Source organism: Branchiostoma belcheri, unplaced genomic scaffold, assembly GCF_001625305.1.
Source record: "Branchiostoma belcheri isolate BF01 breed outbred unplaced genomic scaffold, Haploidv18h27 scaffold66, whole genome shotgun sequence".
NCBI classification, from domain to species: domain Eukaryota; kingdom Metazoa; phylum Chordata; class Leptocardii; order Amphioxiformes; family Branchiostomatidae; genus Branchiostoma; species Branchiostoma belcheri.
In genome coordinates this window covers 1,596,521-1,617,492 of record NW_017804309.1, presented here as the reverse complement: position 1 = coordinate 1,617,492, position 20,972 = coordinate 1,596,521, and the positions used below count along the sequence as shown (strand labels likewise).

The following is a 20,972-nucleotide window of genomic DNA, read 5'->3' as shown; positions in this document are numbered from 1 at the left end:
CAGAGACCGCCTTACAACCGGAAAAGCTGTCTGCAAAAAATACGTGGCGGACCTGTATTGTTTATGATATTTGGCTTGAGCTGGAGCTAACATGACGCAACGAAATGGATCTAAAAAGGGTTTGAAGTACTCCTAACAACATAATCTCTCATCATCTGTCTAGCTTTTCAACAAGATCGTCGACAGCGGCCCACACGGTTCGATTTTTCCGTGAAAACGGCTCAACCAGGAAGTGACCGTGCCCCCCTCCCCACCGGTCAGACCCAGAGGCGAGTCTCTGTGTATCCCTTCTCAAGGAACCCCGCCGGCGCGATCTTGCCACAGCTGCTACGGAGAAGCCACGGGAACTTTTAAAATGAAGCTTCTTAGACCGCACCAAGCGTGCCTGTTAGCCGCAGTGATGTTTGTTAGTGTCACACAAGCACAAGGTGAGTTAACGTGGCTGATCTGTTCGAACCGAAGAACACGTTTAGTGAAGTGTACATGCACACTAGAAACTATACCAGATGATTCAGACTATCTTCTTATGTCCGCAGTAAGCTGTATGTCTCTCCTTACACCAAGAACAAGTGGCCTAAGCAGTTACATATTCTGTAAAAAAGAGGAGCTTTCTCACCCATATGTTTTACCACATAATTTTGTCTTACATTTACAGATATTATAGGAAGGGCCCAAGAGGCTGTAGCTGAAGAAATGAATGTGAGTATGAAATAAGATTTATCCTAGTTTTGTTGTTAAAGAGTCTATAAAGTTCCAATGGAAAGGTGCATTTACCACTTTTAACTTGCACTTTGTAATCAATGTATCCAAGGTATTACTACATTGTAGTATTTACTTTCAGTACAGTTTAAAGCTTTAGACAGGTCATTTCAAGATATTAAAATCTTTTGACCAGATATAAGTAGTCCTTTTTTTCTTTTGGGGGATACACAACATACTGAAGATTCCCCAAGGTGACTAACATTGACTTTGTCCATTACTTTCAACTGTATTTCATCAAATTGCTGCAACTTGCATATAGGGAACTGCAATTTCCACTTACAATCACTAGTATGTTTATTGTGCATTTACTGCAAACTCTTCTCTGTAGTCTTGTAGTTCCTTGATACACATGATGCTCTGTTTTTCATCATACTTGCATGATTCTATTTCAAGGTATCAACCTCTTGTGGCTTACTTGAGACTTCTCTGAGACTCTGTGACATACATTAGATTCATAGTGCATGTAATACTGATATCTTTGAATTCCATAGAATTCAGGCCTATTCTGTTTTATCCCTGACTAACTTCACATTCAATTGCAAGCATAATGTCAAGCACACTACATTTATACTTATAGTATACTGATTTAATACTAGTAATAGATCTACAAGGACTGAATTGTCATCATCGACTTCACATCTTGACTATCCTCTTACATTTGCAATCTTCTTTAGTCTTAAGACTACTGTCAACTACTACAAATGACCACCTCCTCATAAGAACAATCAGGCCTATGTAAGCAGCTTTTGATGGTCCCTTAGATTATTTTACGCAGGGTCCCCTACGTGGTCTTCAGGTTTTTACTGTTGTGTCAAACCAAATGAAATGCCATTGTATGGTATGACTTGAAAATTAACACAGCATGCATTTCTCCTGTACATTGTTTGTGTATTCAAAATGAAAGTAAAAACAGAGTACAGCTGTGAAATACGGTTTTGTGTGAACCATAGTTCGGTTATTAATCTGTGGTTACAATCATGGTCATCAGGGTAACCAACAGCAGCAGGATAACGCTCAGGAGGACCCACCGCCGGAGATGGCCCGACCTCGGCTGACCCCCGAGGAGGAGCGGCGGTTCAGGGAGCTGCAGAGGCAGCACTACGAGGAGGAGCAGGACAGATACATCCAGACACGCCCCACGATGCGCGACTCCGCCACTCAGAGACAGGCCCGGGCCTTACAGCAGCAGAGGGAGGCTGAGAAGAGAACTGAGGGGAGCTCTGTAGATGGACGGGAGGGGGGAGAGGAAAGTACTCCTGGCCCAGAGATAGGTAGATCACAGGAGTACTATAGGAAGGGTATAGAGGTGCCCATGCCCCAGTATAACCCAGTCCCCTCCACCACACCTATGCCTCCACATCAGGCAGGTTTCTTTGGTTCTCAGATTGAACAGGAAGACGCAGAACAGCCACCTGATCCCCACCCCCTGGAGGAGCCCCCCACCCCCTCAGAGGTGCCCCCCACCTCAGGGGAGTCAGGCATGGAGCCCCAAGAGGAAGAAGAAATGACAGAGGAGAGGAGGGAACAGTTGGAGAAGGAGAAGGAGGGTGGGCTGAATATGATTTCATATACTTGTATTCAAACCATGTCAGATTAAAGATGAAAAATAAATTTCTCTGTGCATGCTTCAATCAAAGAATGTTGGTGATTTTATGTGTTTACAGTAGACTGGGCCCCCTTGAAAAACAATTTGACAGTTGAATGGGACCAACCAGCCATTTGAAAAAGTCAATATATAAATGAAGGAATATCGTGAACATTCCTTTCTTCAGTCTTATAGAACTATCAGATGGGGTAGAGACAATGTTAAATTTGTCCATTTTTGTTGTATTTTCAGCTGAAAGGCTGTACAATGAAGGGATGGCTCTTAGAAACAGCACAAAGAAGTCAGACCAAAAAAGGTAAGAGTGTAACTTTTCCTGTTAGATATTCCCTTGGGAAATTCTGTGGTATAGACCAATCCTGTAGCTATAGCCCCACCCACAATTGTTAAAACCTAAAAATGTCCATTTGTACATTTGTTGTTCTAGGTTTAATATCAACATTTACATATATACATATACAGTGTTGTCATTAGTAAATGGCAGTTTTTATGATACTTAAGAAGACAGCAGGGCTCAAAATTTACTTCATTATTGACTGTGAGACGAAGTCTGTAGCCCTAAGGTAGTTGTTAACATTTTTTGTGCCATATCTAAAATGTTTGGTCAGTTGCAGGTTGAAGGTGTGTATTGCAATGCTTGATAGCAATGTTATATTAATTCATGATAAAACATGACTCTATCATGTTGTGTGTTGGTTTGTTTAGTGCCTACACATTCTTCCTGGAAGCAGCTGAGCTGAACCACACAGAGTCCCAGGAGCTGGTTGGGTTTGCTCACCTGTATGGAGACTACCTGTCACACAACGTCACCCGCGCCTTGGAAATCCTACAGGAACTGGCAGACAAGGGGTCCCCAAAGGCTCAGATGGTACAACACTGGCTCTTTTTTGTTGTTTGATAATACTTTCTTGTGGTTACTATCTATATATTTGCATATCTTGTTAACCAGCTCATAGTTTAACACCAGGTGTGCATTTACAGTTGGAGTGTGAACAATGTATTCAACATGAAACACTTTGTATGCCCATAATAGGGATCAGGGTTCATGTATGCAGCCGGTATTAGTACCAACTCAAGCCAAGCTAAGGTGAGTCTGCTTTGTCTGCACCTATGACAATGAAATGAAATCAGTAAAAAGCTGCTGGAAACACCAACATCAAGTATTCAGTCCTGTACTTTGTATCCTGTTTGTCAACTGCTTTATGTATTAACCATGTTGTGTAACATGTCAGCTTTACATAGTTGTATTTTATTGAAAGTTTTGTATGTTATGTAATGTTCCCAGGCGTTGGTTTACTACACCTTTGCTGCCCTTGGTGGGGATCCTCTAGCACAGATGGCCCTAGTAAGTACCTCCATATCATTATTTCTTACATTGGTCTATTTCACTGGACACAAAAGTCTGTGTCCAAAAAATCTTTTGATGACTGCTTTTGTCAGTATGCACACTGCAGTAGTGTTCATATCATCACTGTGCCTTGTGAAGTTTTTCTTAACCCCCCTTTTGTCCTGCAGGGTTACCGGTACTGGTCAGGGATAGGAGTGGCCCAGAGCTGTGAGTCGGCCCTCACTTATTACAGGATGGTCTCCAACAAGGGTGAGTTTACTTATGGGTAGGAGACATAGTTGCTGCTTTTACTAAAATGAAGGCAATCTGCTTTATCAGCTTTACTGATAACATTCTGTAAGTCAGCTTGAGCCAGAAGCCAGGAGCCAGGATTTGGTAAAAGAAATTTGGGGCACATTTGCATTCTGTCTTACTCTAGATGGACAGACACATTTTACATTTACATGTTGCATAATAACTTCCTCCAGCTGCATAACCCTGTAAACAATGCAAAGTAACCCTGTTACCAATACAAAGTTGGTGCCATAAGGCTCACCTCAGCAGGGAGAAGGTTAACGAATGGTTCATCCCCATGCAGTTGCGGAGGAGGTTTCAGTGTCGGGTGGCGCGGCGGTCCAGCGAGTGCGGCTGCATGATGAGGTGGAGAATCCCGGAGGAAACAGCGCCATGTTGGATGACGACCTGATCCAGTATTACCAGTTCCTGGCAGACAAGGGGGATGTCCAGGCCCAGGTACAGTAAATACAGTACTGCAAATCATGAAATGTTTGCGGTGGATTTATTTTCACATTGGCCTCCTCACTGCATATTTGTGACACCACAAATACTCATTTCCAATGTGTCACTACTGAACTCCGGAACATCACCAAAAAAAAAAATCATTTCCTCTTCTCCTGCAGAATCAAATATCTGCAAAATTAAACAATTTCAATTTCAATCAGGTTGGTATTGTTGGTAATTTTTGTGTTTTTTTTCATGTGCAGGTTGGCTTGGGTCAGCTGAACTACCAGGGTGGGAGGGGGGTGGAGCAGAACTACCAGCGGGCGCTCGACTACTTCCAACAGGCTGCAGCAGCAGGCAACGCCAACGCCATGGCCTTCCTCGGCAAAGTAAGGAGTTATCCCTAAGGATTTTTTTTACAATCAAAATGAATGATGAATGTAGGCACTGGGTTTGTTGTATATATAATTTTTATGTACACAAAACATTGTTATGCAGTCCAATATAAATGCTTTCTCTTTCTGAATTCTCTAGATGCACTCAGAAGGAGCAGGTGACGCAGTGAAGCCAGACAACAACACGGCGTTCCAGTACTTTAAGAAGGCGGCAGAGCAGGGGAACCCGGTGGGTCAGAGCGGGCTGGGGCTGATGTACATGTACGGGAAGGGGGTGGAGCAAGACTACAGCAAGGCCTTCAAGTACTTCTCACAGGCAGCTGAGCAGGGATGGGTGGACGGGCAGCTGCAGCTGGGCATCATGTACTACAGTAAGTATGCATAAACACACACCCAAACACACACATTAAACAGCTACAGCCAGGCATCATGTACTAAAGTAAGTTCATGTATACACACACCTAAACACACAGACACATACATGTATGTGCACACAAACATGTACATTGTATATATACACACACATGAAATTCAAACAGCTGCAGAGTGATGTCTTAGTTGTAGTCTGGTATTATCTAAGATGGTGAGACCTGGAACATTTTGCCCAGCCTGACATTGTACTTTCCCCAGGTGGTCTCGGTGTGCGTCGTGACTACAAGATGGCCATCAAGTACTTCAACCTGGCCTCGCAGTCGGGACATGTGCTTGCCTTCTACAACTTGGCGCAGATGCACGCCACTGGCACGGGCATGATGCGGTCATGCCACACGGCAGTCGAGGTGGGTTCTGCAGGGTCTTCTGATAAGCTTGATGAAGTATTACTTCTACCTGTCCAAACCTGGAAATCTTGGGCCTTCCCTCCTGTTTTTGTTATCATGTAAGGGTTTTGTTATCATGTAAGGGTAAAACTATCAGAAAGTGTGACAAGCTCTCTTCCTGTTCAGCTGTTCAAGAACGTTGCGGAGCGTGGCCGCTGGTCAGAGCTGATGATGGAGGCCCACAACCAGTACAAGGACGGGAACAGCAACTCTGCGCTGGTCATGTACACCCTGCTGGCCGAGCTGGGCTACGAGGTCGCACAGAGCAATGTCGCCTTCATACTAGATCAAGGATGTGAGTGTCAGGGTTAGAGGTCAGGTGTTAACACTCACCAAGCTTGGGTATGAGGTTGCACAAAGGAACATTTCCTTCATACAGGACCAGAGATGTATCAGGCATAGGTTTCTGTGTAAGATACTACAAAACAATAGCAACTAGTCATATTACATGCATGCAAAGACATGTTAATTACCCCCCAAAACCTCTTTGTAAGGAGTTTCAGTTTGCGTCAAATTGCTTATAGGTTGATGATGCTCAAACTTGCAGTCCCAGCTTTTTCTGGGCTGGAGAAAGGTGATGTTTAGTGGTTGATGCATAAACAAGAACATCAAGCTAACATATAGCAGAGCCTCCCTCCAGAGGAGTTTGCCCATCACTTTGACATAAGTAGGAACACCTGCTCACTTTTCACTTTGACATTTTCAGCGAGAACTCATGTGGTTGGTCAGGAAGAGGTTTATCCAAGGGCGCTGCTTCACTGGGGTCGTGCTGCAGCTCAAGGTCAGTCCAATCTTCTTGATTTGCGAACAGTAATAAGTTCATTGCAAATTCTGTCGTAAATATGGTGCTTACTGTTCAGAATGATGTACAAAAGTGGTCCTGGCTTCAGCTCTTCATGTTTTCCCTACAGGTTACACAGTGGCACGTGTGAAGCTCGGCGACTACCACTACTACGGGTACGGGACAGAAGTGGACTACGAGATCGCAGCCACGCACTACAGGCTGGCGTCTGAGCAGCAGCACAACGCTCAGGCCATGTTCAACCTGGGCTACATGCACGAGAACGGGCTCGGCATGAAGAAGGTTTGTTTATTTGCTTCTTTCTTGTTTCTTTATCATAAAATAGGCCTGCTGGCCACTTTTCATTGAGGTCATTAGGGAGAGTCAAATGTCAGACAAAATATGATAAAGTTGTACGATTTAAGTCCAAACAAATCTGTAAGCGCATGTGAAGGCCTCCTTTCCCCAACAATCCTGGTAACCAATGATGCAGGTAATATTGTTTTTATTCATTTACATTCTGGAAAATAGAATCTGAACCTCTATGTTCTTGTAGGACATCCACCTTGCCAAGCGGTTCTACGACATGGCTGCAGAGACCAGTGCAGATGCCCAGGTGCCCGTGAGCCTTGCTCTGATGAAACTGGGGGTTCTCTATGGGATGGAGTACCTGGAGCAAGCAGGCCAGGTGAGCTAACTGTCAATAACTAATGCTTACTGTCTGTAACTCTCTTACCTAACACTAACTAGCCCTGATGAAGTTGAGGATGTTAGGATTATGCTCCAAAATGCATGAGACAATGCTGTGGTGACCAACCTTTTTTTTTTGCAGAATGGCCAGCTGTGGACAGTGGACCTGGAGACCTACTTTGGGCCAGAGTGGGACATCTGGCTGTGCACCCTGCTGGCCTTGCTGTTGGGACTGGTGGTGCTGTACCGCAGGGCCCAGAGATGAGATATAGTACACAACAAGGGGGGAGGGGGGCAATCAGTGCTGTTACATTTGACTGTATGGACAAGTCCCTTGTTTTAAAAACTGTAGGAACAAAATGGGTACTCAAAGCATGTAAATTCATTCCAACACTTACATAGAGGAATAGGAACCTCTGAAAACCATACAAGCCCAAAGACTATGTTAAGTTTCTAGTATCCTCTCTGAAATCATCAGATTTTGTAGAAATGTAAGGCACAATTTTAAACTCAAAGGGAACACGTTGAACAGCTGTTATAAAGTGGGGGGGGGGCAATCATTTTAGTTTCAGAGCATTAATAGGTTGTTACAGGTAGTACAAAATTGTACCTGTGCAGGTCAGGTTGCAGCACAGAACATGCCTGTGTAACATCAAAACTACCATTGCATAGATACATGTAGGTCTGGGCAGGGCAAGGGAAGGGGTGCACTGTCTCTTGATCAGTTTTCTTTTAATTTCTAATGTATAGTATCCTCCATAATCACCCCCTTCCACATCTGTTTGTACATGTATCTTTGGTGATTTTGGGGGTAACAGCAACTGTTGAACTCTTGCTGGCAGCCACTACAGCAGTGGCTCGATAGGCTGTCATGGAAATTGGTCTGTTCATCATGAGACCTTTGCATTTTATTGAATTGAATATTGTATGTAGTTTGTTAAACACATCTTGAAGGCAACTACATTGTAGTTGCAATTACATGAGGAGGGGAAGTCATGATTACAATCAGTATTTCTTCATTGAACTTTTTCAACCCTTTGAGAAGCCAGGATGAAAGTGTTTGCTTTCTGTTTGGAGTGTAGAAGAGGTATGTTTCTATTTTTGTTTTCATCCTATTTGGAAAACATTTCTGTTCAAGCAAAAATGGTTATAAGCTCTTAAATTGCACATGCTGATATGTGCAGGCTGACCCAATATCATTGGTGCAACGATGTGTAACTTTAGGAGTAAATTGTAAATGTACAGTCAGTGCTGTGTGAAAACAAGCAAGGCAGAAATGCAGCAATATGAAAAGGTTGTTAGCCTTCAGTAATGTAGCAATACCAGTACAAACTGTGTATCCATAGATTGCTGAAGGATAATGTAAATGGACTTAAGGACTCTACAACCAAGGGTGCACAGAGAAATACCAGTATGAATGCTTGTTGTATCCATATTCCCTTGTGTAAAATTCTATCAAAACTTTATCCGTTTCTACTGTTGATAACTGTCAGCTTATAGTGATCCTATAGTGATGCTGCATGTCTCATAGCTGCAGCCAAGAGCAGAATCCTGCAAACACTGTTGTTCACTTGTAACTCTATAAAGGCATTGGAAATTTGAAAAATCTACTGGTAAATACAAAATTACCTCTTGTACTGTAGCAGACACAAAATACACTAGGTCATGCTATTACTTAGATACAATCAAATACTAGTATGTACAAATGACTGCCTCTAGCTACATAAGGATGACCTGCTCAATGTGACCTCTTTTTGGTGATCTTTCAGATAACTTTTCCCATTGACACAAGCATTCAAAATCCTGTCCACGTAGATCCAATTTTATTGGTCCCCTGGGGGTCTCCTTGGGCAGTTTTGACTGTAGATATAAGCTCTTCCAATTCATATGTGAAACTTTGCTGTACATTTAGCAAAAGGTTGAAATACAAGACTGAAAGTTAGTTGATTTTCCAAATTCCAAGTGTCTTTCCAACAATAGAGTTACCGGTGTACATGTGGTGTGTGGGACCAGGTGACTACACGTAGTACCTGCTTGTTTGGAGAGAAGCTCTGTATAAATAATTTGTTGTTGCTCCTGTATATCTGTATAAAGAGGACTGTTTCTGACATCAAACTGGATGTTGCCATCATTTGTCTTTTAAACACTTCTTATTCCCCCTTTTTGATTTTGTTTCCTTCTATGTTGACAATGCAAGAAAGTTCCGCAGTTTCGTACTAAAGGAACAAAACACAGTCAACAAAGCATGACATCACTTCCACATAAAATGTCACTGATAAAGCCTGCTGTTAATACGGAACACGGGAGAGAGTTGTGGAGGTTGTGTCCCTGTGTGGGTTCCCGGTTTGCCAGTAACCTCCCTCTGTATGGATATACAAAATTATGGCGGTTAACCTGGTACTTACTCTTCTGATTAGTGTCTACGTCGTCTTTAGTCGGACCAGATTAGCGGAGGGGCGCAGCTTCGACGTTTCCGTGCCTGAAAATGCCAGAGTCGGGACAGAGGTTGTCGGTGAGGAACACTGGCCGGCTACACAGAAAGCGGAACTTCCGTGTGTGAAAGCGGAGGGAGATCCGTACGACAGGTTCCTGCTGACCGAGGAGTGCGCCCTTGTGGTCGCCAACCCCCTGGACTGGTCAGTACAGCCGGAATATAACATCAAGATTCTCGTCGGGCGTCGCCGAGAAGTCACGAATGTGGCGATACAGGTAACCGACGTCCCGGGCTATCCTCCCGTGTATAACGAGACGTGTGAAACTCCCATCAACCCCACCGGTAAGGACACTGGAGAATTTTTATTCAGGTTTGTCTTAAACGTGGAAGCCGAGACAGACACCGGGGACGTGTTTGCGGGTAGATGGACAATAAGCAAGCCCCTCGAGAGGTGGAGCAGTCTAACGCCATTTTTCGACGCAGAAAACAGTAATTGTCAGATAGAGCAGATATGGTTAGTACATTCCTCTAATGATGTAGTAATTGCAGACCAACTGTGGTTCGGGAACTTCCGTAACTTATCTTGTCGTGCAGACGTCAGCAGCACCAAACTTGTTATCCGCCTGTCACATGGGACACCCATGGGTGTTCCTGGTTGGCGTCCAAACTTTTGCGTCATTTTTACTTTAACATTCCCGACTCCGAGCACAGTAGGCTTTATCTGCCAGTTTCCCCCGATAGGAAAACCAGTCAGAATAAACACACCTCCAAACCCGACCAGACTTGTACACGTGCAGTCATTGGGCATAGACGTCCAGCGGCAGGGCTGTCCTGTCCAGAAATACGGCTTGCTCTGCGATAAAACCTGTATCTGTAAGAACGGCGCCCGCTGCCACGGGTTTAATGGCGCATGTAAATGTAAACGCGGCTGGCAAGGTGTAGCCTGTGACATTCCTAAACCTGACATCGCCGCAACAACGACTCCTAGCGGTTTGTGGGACATCTACATTTCCACCAACGTGACGTTTCACTGTCGTGCGTACCACATTGATGTTGAATCTTTGTCGTTGTGGCTTCCAAATGGATCTGAAATCATGAGTAAAGGTGTCAATCAACTAGACATAATGGTTTTCAATGCACAGTTACACGACGAAGGTCGCTATACGTGCCGGGCCAGAGACGAAAGCGGAAAAGTTTTCATTGCAACAATTTTGTTAAACGTCAACTGCCCATCAAATAGTAAAGGCGAACTCTGTGATGAATCGTGTGATTGTCTACAAGGTGCCCGCTGTGACCGGTGGGCTGGTTGTGTCTGTCCGCCGGGATGGACGGGAACCAGGTGTCGGACACAATGTCCGGAGGGCAAGTACGGTAAAGACTGTAAAAATACCTGTACCTGCCAAAATGGGGCGAGCTGTAGCCCTAGCGACGGCAGGTGTAACTGCACGGCCGGCTGGTACGGATCGAACTGCGGCGGACTCTGTCCCAAAAGCAGGTACGGTTGGCGGTGCCGGCAGGTTTGCAGCTGTCAGAACAACGCCACCTGTCACCACGTGGACGGCGGCTGTGCGTGTGTGCCGCCGTGGGGAGGGAGGAACTGTAACAAGCTTCACGTCGCTCAGGACACGTCGCTGATCGAAATCCTTGTTCCTCTGGGCTCCATACTCCTAGTTGTTACCGTACTAATCGTGCTCTACAAGACTGGCTGCTTCGTGAAAAACGACGATCATGAAGCCGAAGTTCTGCGTGAGCTGAGGAGAATGGAGCGGGACCTAGCACAGAGTCTTCAGCCGGGCTGGCTCAGACGTTGGGAGAAGAATATCCACCATCTTACCCCTGGTCCTCTGATAGGAGAAGGAATGTTTGGACAAATCAGAAGGGCAAAACTGCGCACACCTGAGGGAGAGATCGCCGTTGCCGCAAAGACAGTTCGCGTGAAAGACCCACAGTCCTACCGAGACTTTTACAGAGAAGCGGCCATACTGGTGACTGTCCACCAAGTCCAGAATGGCGATAGCCGTGAGTCAAACGTTGTTCGACTTGTGGGGCTCATCACCAAGTCTGTGGAGAAGTACATTCTTCTGGAATATGCCCCAAAGGGTGACCTGCTCGGTTTGTTACGGGGGATAGGGAACGTCGATCGGGAAAATCTACTTGGAAATCTTCTTGGATACGCAGTCCACATATCACGAGCTCTTCAAGAGCTGGAACGCTTCAGGATCGCCCATCGTGACGTGGCCGCTCGCAATGTCCTGATCACTACCGATGACGTGGCCAAGTTGGCTGATTTTGGCCTGGCCAGAGATGTCTACACCACCACACAGTATGTCCGATGCAACCGTCCAGGCCTTGACGAACTCCTTCCACTGAAGTGGATGGCGCTGGAGTCCATCGAGACGGGCGAGTACACCTGTCAGAGTGACGTCTGGTCCTTCGGCGTGCTGCTGTGGGAGATCGCCACGCTGGGACAAGATCCGTGCTACGATGGCAGGGTTCATCTGAGTTTTCTTCAGATGGTAGGGATTCTGAGGCAAGGCATACGGATGACGAGGCCACCGGGATGTCCGGAGGACCTGTACCGACTGATGAGGGCGTGTTGGCGCGACGTCCCTGCTACAAGACCGACTCCAGACGGGCTAGAACAGAGGCTGTTGGAGCTGCTTCCACGTGAAGTCATTGAAATGGAGACTGCGTTGTAAACATTAATATTCTTTATAGATCTGGAAATGAAAGGTAACTGAATGGTAAATATAACTATGGAGACGATCCGCGGACGGGACGGGGTGCCCAGATATTCATACAGAATTCGCACACATGTACAGATATCATGTCATCGTGTTAGCCCGTAATACTTTATTAATTGCTTACTTGCTTTCTTCACTGACCTGTATATACAGTATATGTATATGTATAGCCGTATAACCACCATTCAGCGCAACACACCAGCTAGTCGTTCGATTTATTTAATTATCTATCTATTGATTGATCCGTTGATTTTACAGCTGCGGAGGGTGGCAGACGGGGCAGCACTTTCCGGGGATGCAGACGGGGACGGGGCAGGGCGGGGGCGGGCAGTCCTGGGTAACACACACAGGGTTCTGCCCAGCCACAGGACACGCACACCACGTACAGTCGTCCACCTGTCGATAAAAAAACAAGAGCGGGGATGTCAGACTCCAGGGAAATATTTGAGTTTTCGTGAATTTGTTGTAACAACGTGTTGACACTCAGACACACATACGAGTACACACACGAACGCTGCCGAAAACGTAACCTTGGCAAAGGTAAAAAGGTCTTCCACAGACACTTTCTAGCGGCTTTATATAGCTTCACACATATATCTATATATACATATATCAGACGTCTGTAGACATCAGGTAACCGCTCGGGGCAGGGTTGCACATGCACAGTTTTTCGACACGATAGCTGTTTGCCGAATATACCAAAAAGAGAACGTGACGTCGAGTATTTGCCAATCCATTGTAACCGTCCTTAAACTTCCCAAAATAATCCGTGGTGCAAAATAATCCGTGGTTTGAAACGTACTATACTACTACCTATACTTGGCACAGAAAGGCCTCAAATACACTCTCATTACAAACGATATGTAGTTTCAAAGGGAACAAGACACACATGATAGATTTGCACTGCAAATTATAAAGCGACAACAGAAATATGACCAACCACTCTCAGGCTTCCGAACTTTAAGTACCGACTATCGGACGACAACCAGAAACGGCATTTGGGCAGTGACCTTGGGTCTCACCTTGCATTCCACACCAACAGGGATGGTGACGTCACCGTACTGACAGCCTTCCACGTCAGCCACGTGATCACAGTATGGGACCAAGCCGACGATCGGCACCGGCTGGACGTCCTTTTCTTGCGGTTCTGCTGAAAATGAAAGGTGTCGAATTAACAGGGCACAATATGTAGTTAGCTGAGTTTCTGGGTAACACAGTTTCGTTGGAGGAAAGATTATGGATACTAAGTACTTCCTTAGAGGTGTAAAGGAAGCCGTCTACATCAGGGCATAGCAACCCTCTGACAACCGGGACGGGGGATGATCTCGACTTCCAACAAACTTTGTCCCACTTCTGACGTCACATGAGCATATAGCTCTCGGGTTACGAGTCCCGGGCGATTGGGTCAGTTGGTCAGATAGCTGAAGAAGACTGATTGATTCAGTTACATATACAGGCGACCCCTGAAAAATTTTTGCTAAGATTGACTGGTTTTTGCACTAAGGCCGTCTGGGAACCGGAAACAATATTTTTGTTCCTAAGCCTTACCGTCGATCCGTGCGTCCGGCGCAGCCCGTGATCGCTGGCACGTCCCCGACAGAAAGTGCGTGCACGTGAGGCCGCTAGCACACCTGGCATGGGTTTGAGAGTGGCGTATAACGGTAGTTGTTTTTTCATACAAGCAGAAAATTACACTCTGCAGGAGCCAAAGTCACCAAAACAAGGTCTACGGGTTGAGAGAAATGTGCAGTACTACAGGCCGACAGACATAACCCACCCCGGCAAGCTGGTTGCCAGTCCGCACGCCTCCCCCTCCACCGGGCGGCACACCAGGCAGCCGCACGCGTCGACGTCACTGCCCAGCTCACAGCCGGCCGGCTTGTCAGGACATATGGGGTCCCCGGGGCAGGGGCTGGACAGCGAGGGGGACCGTCCAACCATCAAAAGGAGGAGAAACAGACAAACGACTGCCATGTTGTCTTACTGCGTGTTCTGAAGGTGAGAAAGTTGGGCTTAGGAACAGGTGTCTGTAGGCGTGGGTGAGTGGGGGAAGGGGCTTTGTTTATATATGGAAGCCGGAAGTAAAGGTCAATACAAAGGGAGAAGGGTTTTGTGTTGTTTTATTCAAATTGGATTGATCGATATATAACTATTGAAGATGTGTTGAGGAAGGACAAAAGAGAATTCTTAAGCCGTAATAGAAGGTATCATGATCTAACTGATGAAGGTATGTAGAAACAAAATCACTTTGAGAAAGAAAAGACGAGGTGAGCGATAATTTTTGATGGAGATCAAACTTTATTTGGGAAAACTCAAACATCCACCGTTCTCGTTCCGGATACCGCCAGACTGTCTCGTTCCCAGACTGATCTACAGAAGTATGAAAAACCGAGGAATTTAAGCCATACCAAAAATTTAACAAATAAAGAAATTGTCTGAATGGTTTCAGTTTTCAAATCCTTACCTCTGAGCTTTGGAAACATATTGTTAGACGGTTACCTTTTTTTCTGTTTGGCATTTAGGGCCCATTTAGTTTTTGTTGCAACATACCATTTCCTTAGATTTCGTTCAACAAACATAAGTAAAAGAGCACACATGAATGCTCTCTTGTAACCAGCACATATGCTTTAAAAGTAAATCCAAAATGAACGTCGATGTTTTCTGCCTCAAATGAAAGCCCCACATAGGCAAGATCCCGTGATCCTCACGGTACTTTGATCTAACCGTACGTACGTAATCCCACATCTAGATGTAGTAACATATTAAAAAATGCAAGATCCCGTGATCCCGTACCTTGATCTAGCCGTCCATCAGGTCTTGCCATGGCCAGAGAATGTCGACATGGTCGCAGACTGGACAGCACCGTCCCGGCTCGTGGTGGGGCCTGTGACAGGGCGGGGGTGCGCAGTCCTGGATCGCGCACATAGGCCTCTGTCCCGCAGCTTCGCAGTAACACCACGTGCAGTCATCCGGCTGTGGGGCGGAGGCAATGATGTCATAGCGCCGGTCACCTTAGATTTGGGACCCTTAACGGATGTTTAAGAAACATCTTTACATCCATGCGTTATGGCTTCACAAACGTTCTCTTACATCAACCTTCACTGCTCCCCGACCAGGCCTGGCGTATTTCAGGAGATCCAAACCTCAAGATCCTACACACATCGAAAAGATTGGAGGGTTCAACTCGGGGTGAGTGGGACCAGACTGCATAGCCAGGTCGTACGCAGCAGGTACCTACTGAACAAAACTGGCGTGTTATGACTAAAGGCAGCTAGCCGATTACGAGAAATAAACCTTGGAAGTCTTAACCCTAACCTGGTGATTGGACCCCACGGGGATGGTGACGTCGCCGTACTGACAGCCTTCCGTGGGACAGACGGGACAGCACTGTCCCGGGACGTGTTCGGGGTTGGGGCAGGATGGCGCCGGACAGCTCTGGGCCAGGCAAATCGGATCCTCTCCGGCTGCCAGACACTCGCACCAAGTACAGTCGTCCGGCTGTTGGTCACAACACACACCGGCCAGTTTAGGTTGGAACAAAATTCAAAGGCAAATAGTTATGCCAAAAAACAGTCACTGACGAAAACTAGTGGATACTAGCTGAAACGTCTGACGTTTTCAAAATCATATCCAGTTGCTTGAGTAACTGTTTTTTTGGCATATCGTATTACCTGGATGTCTAACCTTCATCGACAAATAGTTATGTAAAAAAAGTGCTTGGATGACATTCACGGGCCTATCAATTTTCGTCCGTTTCCAACCATAAAAACATTCTGTTTCTTTAGGTACTTGAAGGGTGACAGAGGAAAAGAAGATGTCAGAAGAAGGGTAGCAGGGCTCCAATTACCATTTAAGTAACGACATGTGAAGCTGTGACTTAACTTCCAAAATCTGAGGCTGAAATTTTTGACTTTCAAGATGGTGACCTTGAAAATTGGAAATGGCCTTGGAAATGGCTGCCACTGTTACTAACAATTCATATACGCTATTGTAGAAGATAAAGAGGCCTGTACATGTACATGCCCCCCTCTCTTGTTTAAACAGCACGTAGAACTAGTGAGCATATAAAGTTACCATCCAAGGCCTTGAAGCAGGTGACCTTGACATTTGGAAAATGACTGCAGTCTGGGCGAAGCCACACCCAGCTTACTTCATACTAGTGTATAAATAACCTACCGGACGGTATGAAATGTGTACATTGATAGCTGATAACAAATGTCTATTTATACGACATTTCTGTCCCCTGTGCACATGGTAAAGGTTGATATCAGGCTGACCTGGTAAGTTGACCCTACAGCGATGATGACGTCACCGAACCGACAGCCGTCCGTACCAGAAATAACGTCAGTCAGCTGATCACCAATCGTGTCCACAGCGTCACTAACTTGGCGCTTTGCTGGAGAAGGTCAATGTCAGTTCAATATGTTACTTTTCTAATTATCGTTCTACAAGTAGTTGGAAAGACGTCAGAAATTTCCTGTATTAATCAAGTGTTTGACAAAGACAACCATACCATAATGGATAAACGAGGAACAAATGGCATGAAGGTTAGATGTACACCCGCAGATAACTAATCCAATCGATTGGATTGGACACTGTGTTGCCGTTTGGTCGCCACAGAAAGACCTACTTGGGGATTGATACACAAACAGATGTAGGGCCTCCGTGGCTACACGATGCCCTTTGAATGAAAAAAATGTTCTTCTTTGGTCTCAATCGGTCTCGGAATGCACAAACAAATAAACAAACACGTAAACAAACGGACCGCTTGGCCGGCAGGTTCCGGGTGCCCAGGGCATGTACACGCAGGGGTTGACCATCCCCAGTACGGAGCCGTCCGGCTGTACCACCTGCTGTACCGTGGTGTCACACTCCGGGTACTCGCACGTCAGGCCGCTAGCGCACCTGGACGTACATTGTACGTGCACGTACAGGTCATTAGGACAAAGTGGAGACGTCAGGTGTAAAGAGCTTATATATAGCTATTACACTGAACGACATGTCACACCCAATCTTTGCACATCAAGCTGCAGTTTAGTGAGAATGCCCCTGCTGTACTTGGTGGCACTGAGTACTACTCTACAATAGTTATAGTTTTTAAGACTTTAATCCTAGGGTGATAACTTTGGTATTTTAAGGCATGACTTCTTCTTGCCCTTTTCAGCGCAGATATTAGATAATCAGTGCCCACCCGGTGTGCCCGTTTCCACAGCTCTCCCCCTCCAGACTGGCGCACACGTCGCAGCAGCCGCACACGTCACGCGTCAGCTCGCAGTCCGTGGGCGGCTCGGGGCAGGTGAAGTCCGCCTGCATGTGGCACGGGCAGTAGAGCGACAGCGAACTGGCGTACCCGGCCGCCAACAGGAGCAGGAACACGCTCGGAGCCATGTTTCTTCTCGTACAACTAGACAGGTTGTGTCAGAACTTACGGTAAGTAGTGAGAACGTTCGGGATGTGGACAGGTGCGGTCAGGTGGGACAGGTGTTTGTTCTGTACGGAAGCCGGAGGTGAGACTGACGTACAGAGGAAGGCGTTAGCGCTACCCAAGAATCTACTTCTAAGCGTTACTGTGAAAAGAACTTTATGATTTCGGAAAGTGCGATTTCATAAAAGACAGGATATAAGATGCAGCTACAGTTAAACAGGCCTAATAAACAACCATCTAGCAATTGTGGCCCAGTGTTGGTGATCCTTTGGACTTCCCCAGGCTTAAATGAATCCTGTGGTCTAGCTGTCAGGGACCATTTTCTTCAAGTCCATTGAGTGGTTACTATAGATACGTTTTTGAATGTACTTGTTTGAATATTTGTATCATTCACAATACAGGGTCAGGGCCGGACTGGTGCTCAAGGGTGACATCTAGGCTTTTTAGTTACCGACCCTAAGCCACATCTCCAAGCCTTGGAGATGGCAGCTGTACAAACTGGGATATCGTAACGATCTGGTTGTATTGCCTCCCGATCTGGTTGGAGATACTGAAGTTGTTAAGCAGACAGACGAACAAACAGGCAAACGCAATGTGGCACACGCGATCTGCTAAAATATTATTGGAAAAATTTCTCCATTTCAATATTCCTTTCATTTCCGCAATTGCTATTATACAAAGAAGATATGTGATATTATTTTCTGACCATGGGTGACTGACTTGCAGTTCTTCAGGACATAAAGAGTAAGTCAAACTCTCATCTGTTTGGAGATGACACAACACGTGCACCCCGGACCATCTGAACACACAGACCTGGACACGGCCGCTTCTCTGTACAAACACTGAAGCCGCACAGACGTAAACACCGTCTGCCTCTCTCTCCGAGCGCGCGGTCATATCCGAGCGGTCAGGGATATGGAGGTCTCTAAACTTTACACGGGCTGGCTCTGCGTCATTCTCATTGGTAAGCTTGTTTGTTCGTTTGCTTCGCATAGATAACCGGTAAACCGGCTATCTGAGGCGTAACACGCCAGTCTTGTACAATGTAACAGTTGCGTAAGACCGCGGATTGTAAGGTTTGAGCTACTCACAACGGGATGTTTTACTCTCAGTCACTTATTAAAGATAGGGGATGCTATGTGAAACGTCTGACTCTTCCGAGAATTTATCCACTTGCTTGATTTACTAGTATTTTGGTAACATTCTACCTGGATGTCTAGCCTTCATCGACGTGTTCTTAATTTGCTTGTTTGTTCATTCGTGCTTGTATTTGTCTGACGTAGCGTCTACCAGCCCAGCCGTGACCCTGGGTGCCCTGAGGACGAGACGCGACCTGTTCTCGCTGTCCGGGGTGATCCGGTGTGTGACCGGACACAGCGCGCTGCTCATGTACAACAACTACGGCTGCTTCTGCGGCAGAGGGGGGTGGGGGGCCGCACCGGTGGACCAGACAGACAGGTGAGAACAGGGCGGGGAAATGAGCGACTGGTCGTCGAGTGGCTTTGATAATACGGAAAAAAAACACGGACTCATAGACAACCTTTTCGATCGAATGAACAATCCCTTCCGCTAGCACACGTGGCGTGACCACGACCTGGTGAGGTCATTCGGACATGAAGAAGGTTGTAGTTGAAATGAACGAGAAATCGGTGAGCTTTTTCCTTTAACGTCAATCACCGACACGGATGAAATACCATGCTAACATTGATCCTCCAGGAAAGCTATTGCCGTTTTAAACTAGCTCTCTTTTCATAATTTCGCTAAATCTGCACTTCTTTTACACATCGCCAGATGTCTCTGTGAAGTCAGTGAAATATGGTCCGTGAAATATTCCCATCGTTGTCTTGTCTTGTAGATGCTGCGTTGCCCATGACAACTGCTACGCCCTACCCAGCTGGTTTGGCGGCATCTTCATCCTGTACAGCTACAGGTGTGTGGACGGGACCGTCACCTGCAGTGAGTACCTGTCCATTACATATGTGCATGACACCTGTCCGCTACACCTGTATACCACAACTATACAATACACGTATACACTGCACCTGTTCACCGCACATATACACATATACACAATAACAAACTTTCATGAATTCACTCATTCATTCATATACGTATACACCACACTAAACCAGAGCATCTGGTCCTCTACACCTGTGCACTACACCCGCCCATAACATCTGTCCGCTACAGAAATGTCTGTGCATCTGTCTGATGCTCCTACCGGATATCCGTATCTGCCACACGTATTCATCCTCCATGCTGTAAAAGTCAAGTTGGGACCAGACATGTGCTTGACACTGAATTCCTCTCCCCCTACCCAGCGAGCCGTAGCGCGCTGAGACGCCGCGTGTGCGAGTGTGACAAGGCGCTGGCCGAGTGTTTTGCCCGGTCTCCATACAACCCGCAGTACAAAAACTACCAGTTCTGCGGCCAGGACGTTGCGGCAGGGACCACACCAGAACCGGAGACCAACACCGGCCGGAACACGTCTCACACCTAGCCTGACTACGGCCCACTGCAGACGATGTCAAGACTGGCGATATCGGCGATTATTTTATCCGCGGTATCGAGAGGAACTGATCTTGTTGATGCATATGTACTAACATGAACCAATTACATTGTATTGTCAAACTTAGAACTACGTACCACCATATTGATAACGTTGAAGGCTGTGATGACTGCTTCTATAATGACAGAGAATGCTGAGCTCCTACATTGGACTAATTTTTTAATAGTGATAAAGAATCCTGGGCGGAAACAATGATAAGATAATATTTCTTTTCTTTTCTTACTAGTAAACAGAAAAAATAATCTGTCTAGGTCCCTACGAGGCTCGAACTCGTGACCTTCTGCGTGTAAAGCAGATGTGATAACCACTACACCAAGGAACCGTGCGTTAGACATTACGATGAGTACACTTGTATGTCTGGATAGGCTACATCCCCTATACGCCCCCTATATGACTGAGCACTGAGGCGCATCCGGGTTATCGATGTGTTATCGCCATCTCTCGTGCGTATCAATGTACGTATTCAAAACATGTGCAACACGAAACATTGCTCTAGAAATTAAGGCACATTGCTGCATTGAAAACGTACTTAAGACATTACAAATGTCTTTTCTTTCTCAAGTGTTGATCCTGGCAGACCAGATTTTACCTCTCATGATGATCAGAGATACTGTGAAGTGTTTGTTCATAATCGTTGTATTACTCGTATCTATGTGTTTTGCCTCCTCTTGTCAACACCAAAA

General features: G+C 46.0%; 4 protein-coding genes, 1 non-coding gene and 1 pseudogene across 5 annotated transcripts; 3 read left to right on the top strand and 3 right to left on the bottom strand.

The window, feature by feature from the left end:
- Positions 1-8: 8 nt before the first annotated feature.
- On the top strand, positions 9-9,228 carry LOC109483766 (protein sel-1 homolog 1-like). Its single transcript, XM_019786852.1, has 17 exons — positions 9-428; positions 656-699; positions 1,751-2,309; positions 2,600-2,663; positions 3,071-3,233; positions 3,399-3,452; positions 3,651-3,710; positions 3,881-3,962; positions 4,291-4,445; positions 4,697-4,822; positions 4,968-5,199; positions 5,459-5,607; positions 5,773-5,941; positions 6,353-6,427; positions 6,558-6,730; positions 6,984-7,115; positions 7,260-9,228. The coding sequence occupies exons 1-17, from the start codon at positions 356-358 to the stop codon at positions 7,380-7,382; spliced, it is 2,433 nt and encodes an 810-aa protein (XP_019642411.1). The 5' UTR covers positions 9-355; the 3' UTR covers positions 7,383-9,228.
- Positions 9,229-10,700: 1,472 nt separating this feature from the next.
- On the top strand, positions 10,701-12,270 carry LOC109483768 (annotated as a pseudogene).
- A 160-nt stretch (positions 12,271-12,430) lies between these two features.
- On the bottom strand, positions 12,431-14,310 carry LOC109483773 (kielin/chordin-like protein). Its single transcript, XM_019786863.1, has 4 exons — positions 14,073-14,310; positions 13,844-13,926; positions 13,318-13,445; positions 12,431-12,691 (listed from the first exon to the last, which is right to left on the bottom strand). The coding sequence occupies exons 1-4, from the start codon at positions 14,267-14,269 to the stop codon at positions 12,548-12,550; spliced, it is 552 nt and encodes a 183-aa protein (XP_019642422.1). The 5' UTR covers positions 14,270-14,310; the 3' UTR covers positions 12,431-12,547.
- Positions 14,311-14,573: 263 nt separating this feature from the next.
- Positions 14,574-17,817, bottom strand: LOC109483839 (kielin/chordin-like protein). The gene is made up of 6 exons (XM_019786990.1): positions 17,487-17,817; positions 17,061-17,200; positions 16,573-16,691; positions 15,611-15,793; positions 15,089-15,268; positions 14,574-14,665 (listed from the first exon to the last, which is right to left on the bottom strand). The coding sequence occupies exons 1-5, from the start codon at positions 17,681-17,683 to the stop codon at positions 15,095-15,097; spliced, it is 813 nt and encodes a 270-aa protein (XP_019642549.1). The 5' UTR covers positions 17,684-17,817; the 3' UTR covers positions 14,574-14,665; positions 15,089-15,094.
- A 471-nt stretch (positions 17,818-18,288) lies between these two features.
- Positions 18,289-20,966, top strand: LOC109483840 (basic phospholipase A2 acanthin-2-like). Its single transcript, XM_019786992.1, has 4 exons — positions 18,289-18,684; positions 19,004-19,178; positions 19,576-19,676; positions 20,042-20,966. The coding sequence occupies exons 1-4, from the start codon at positions 18,636-18,638 to the stop codon at positions 20,218-20,220; spliced, it is 504 nt and encodes a 167-aa protein (XP_019642551.1). The 5' UTR covers positions 18,289-18,635; the 3' UTR covers positions 20,221-20,966.
- On the bottom strand, positions 20,539-20,611 carry Trnav-uac. Its single transcript has one exon. It is a non-coding gene; the product is annotated as a tRNA-Val (tRNA).
- Positions 20,967-20,972: the final 6 nt, after the last annotated feature.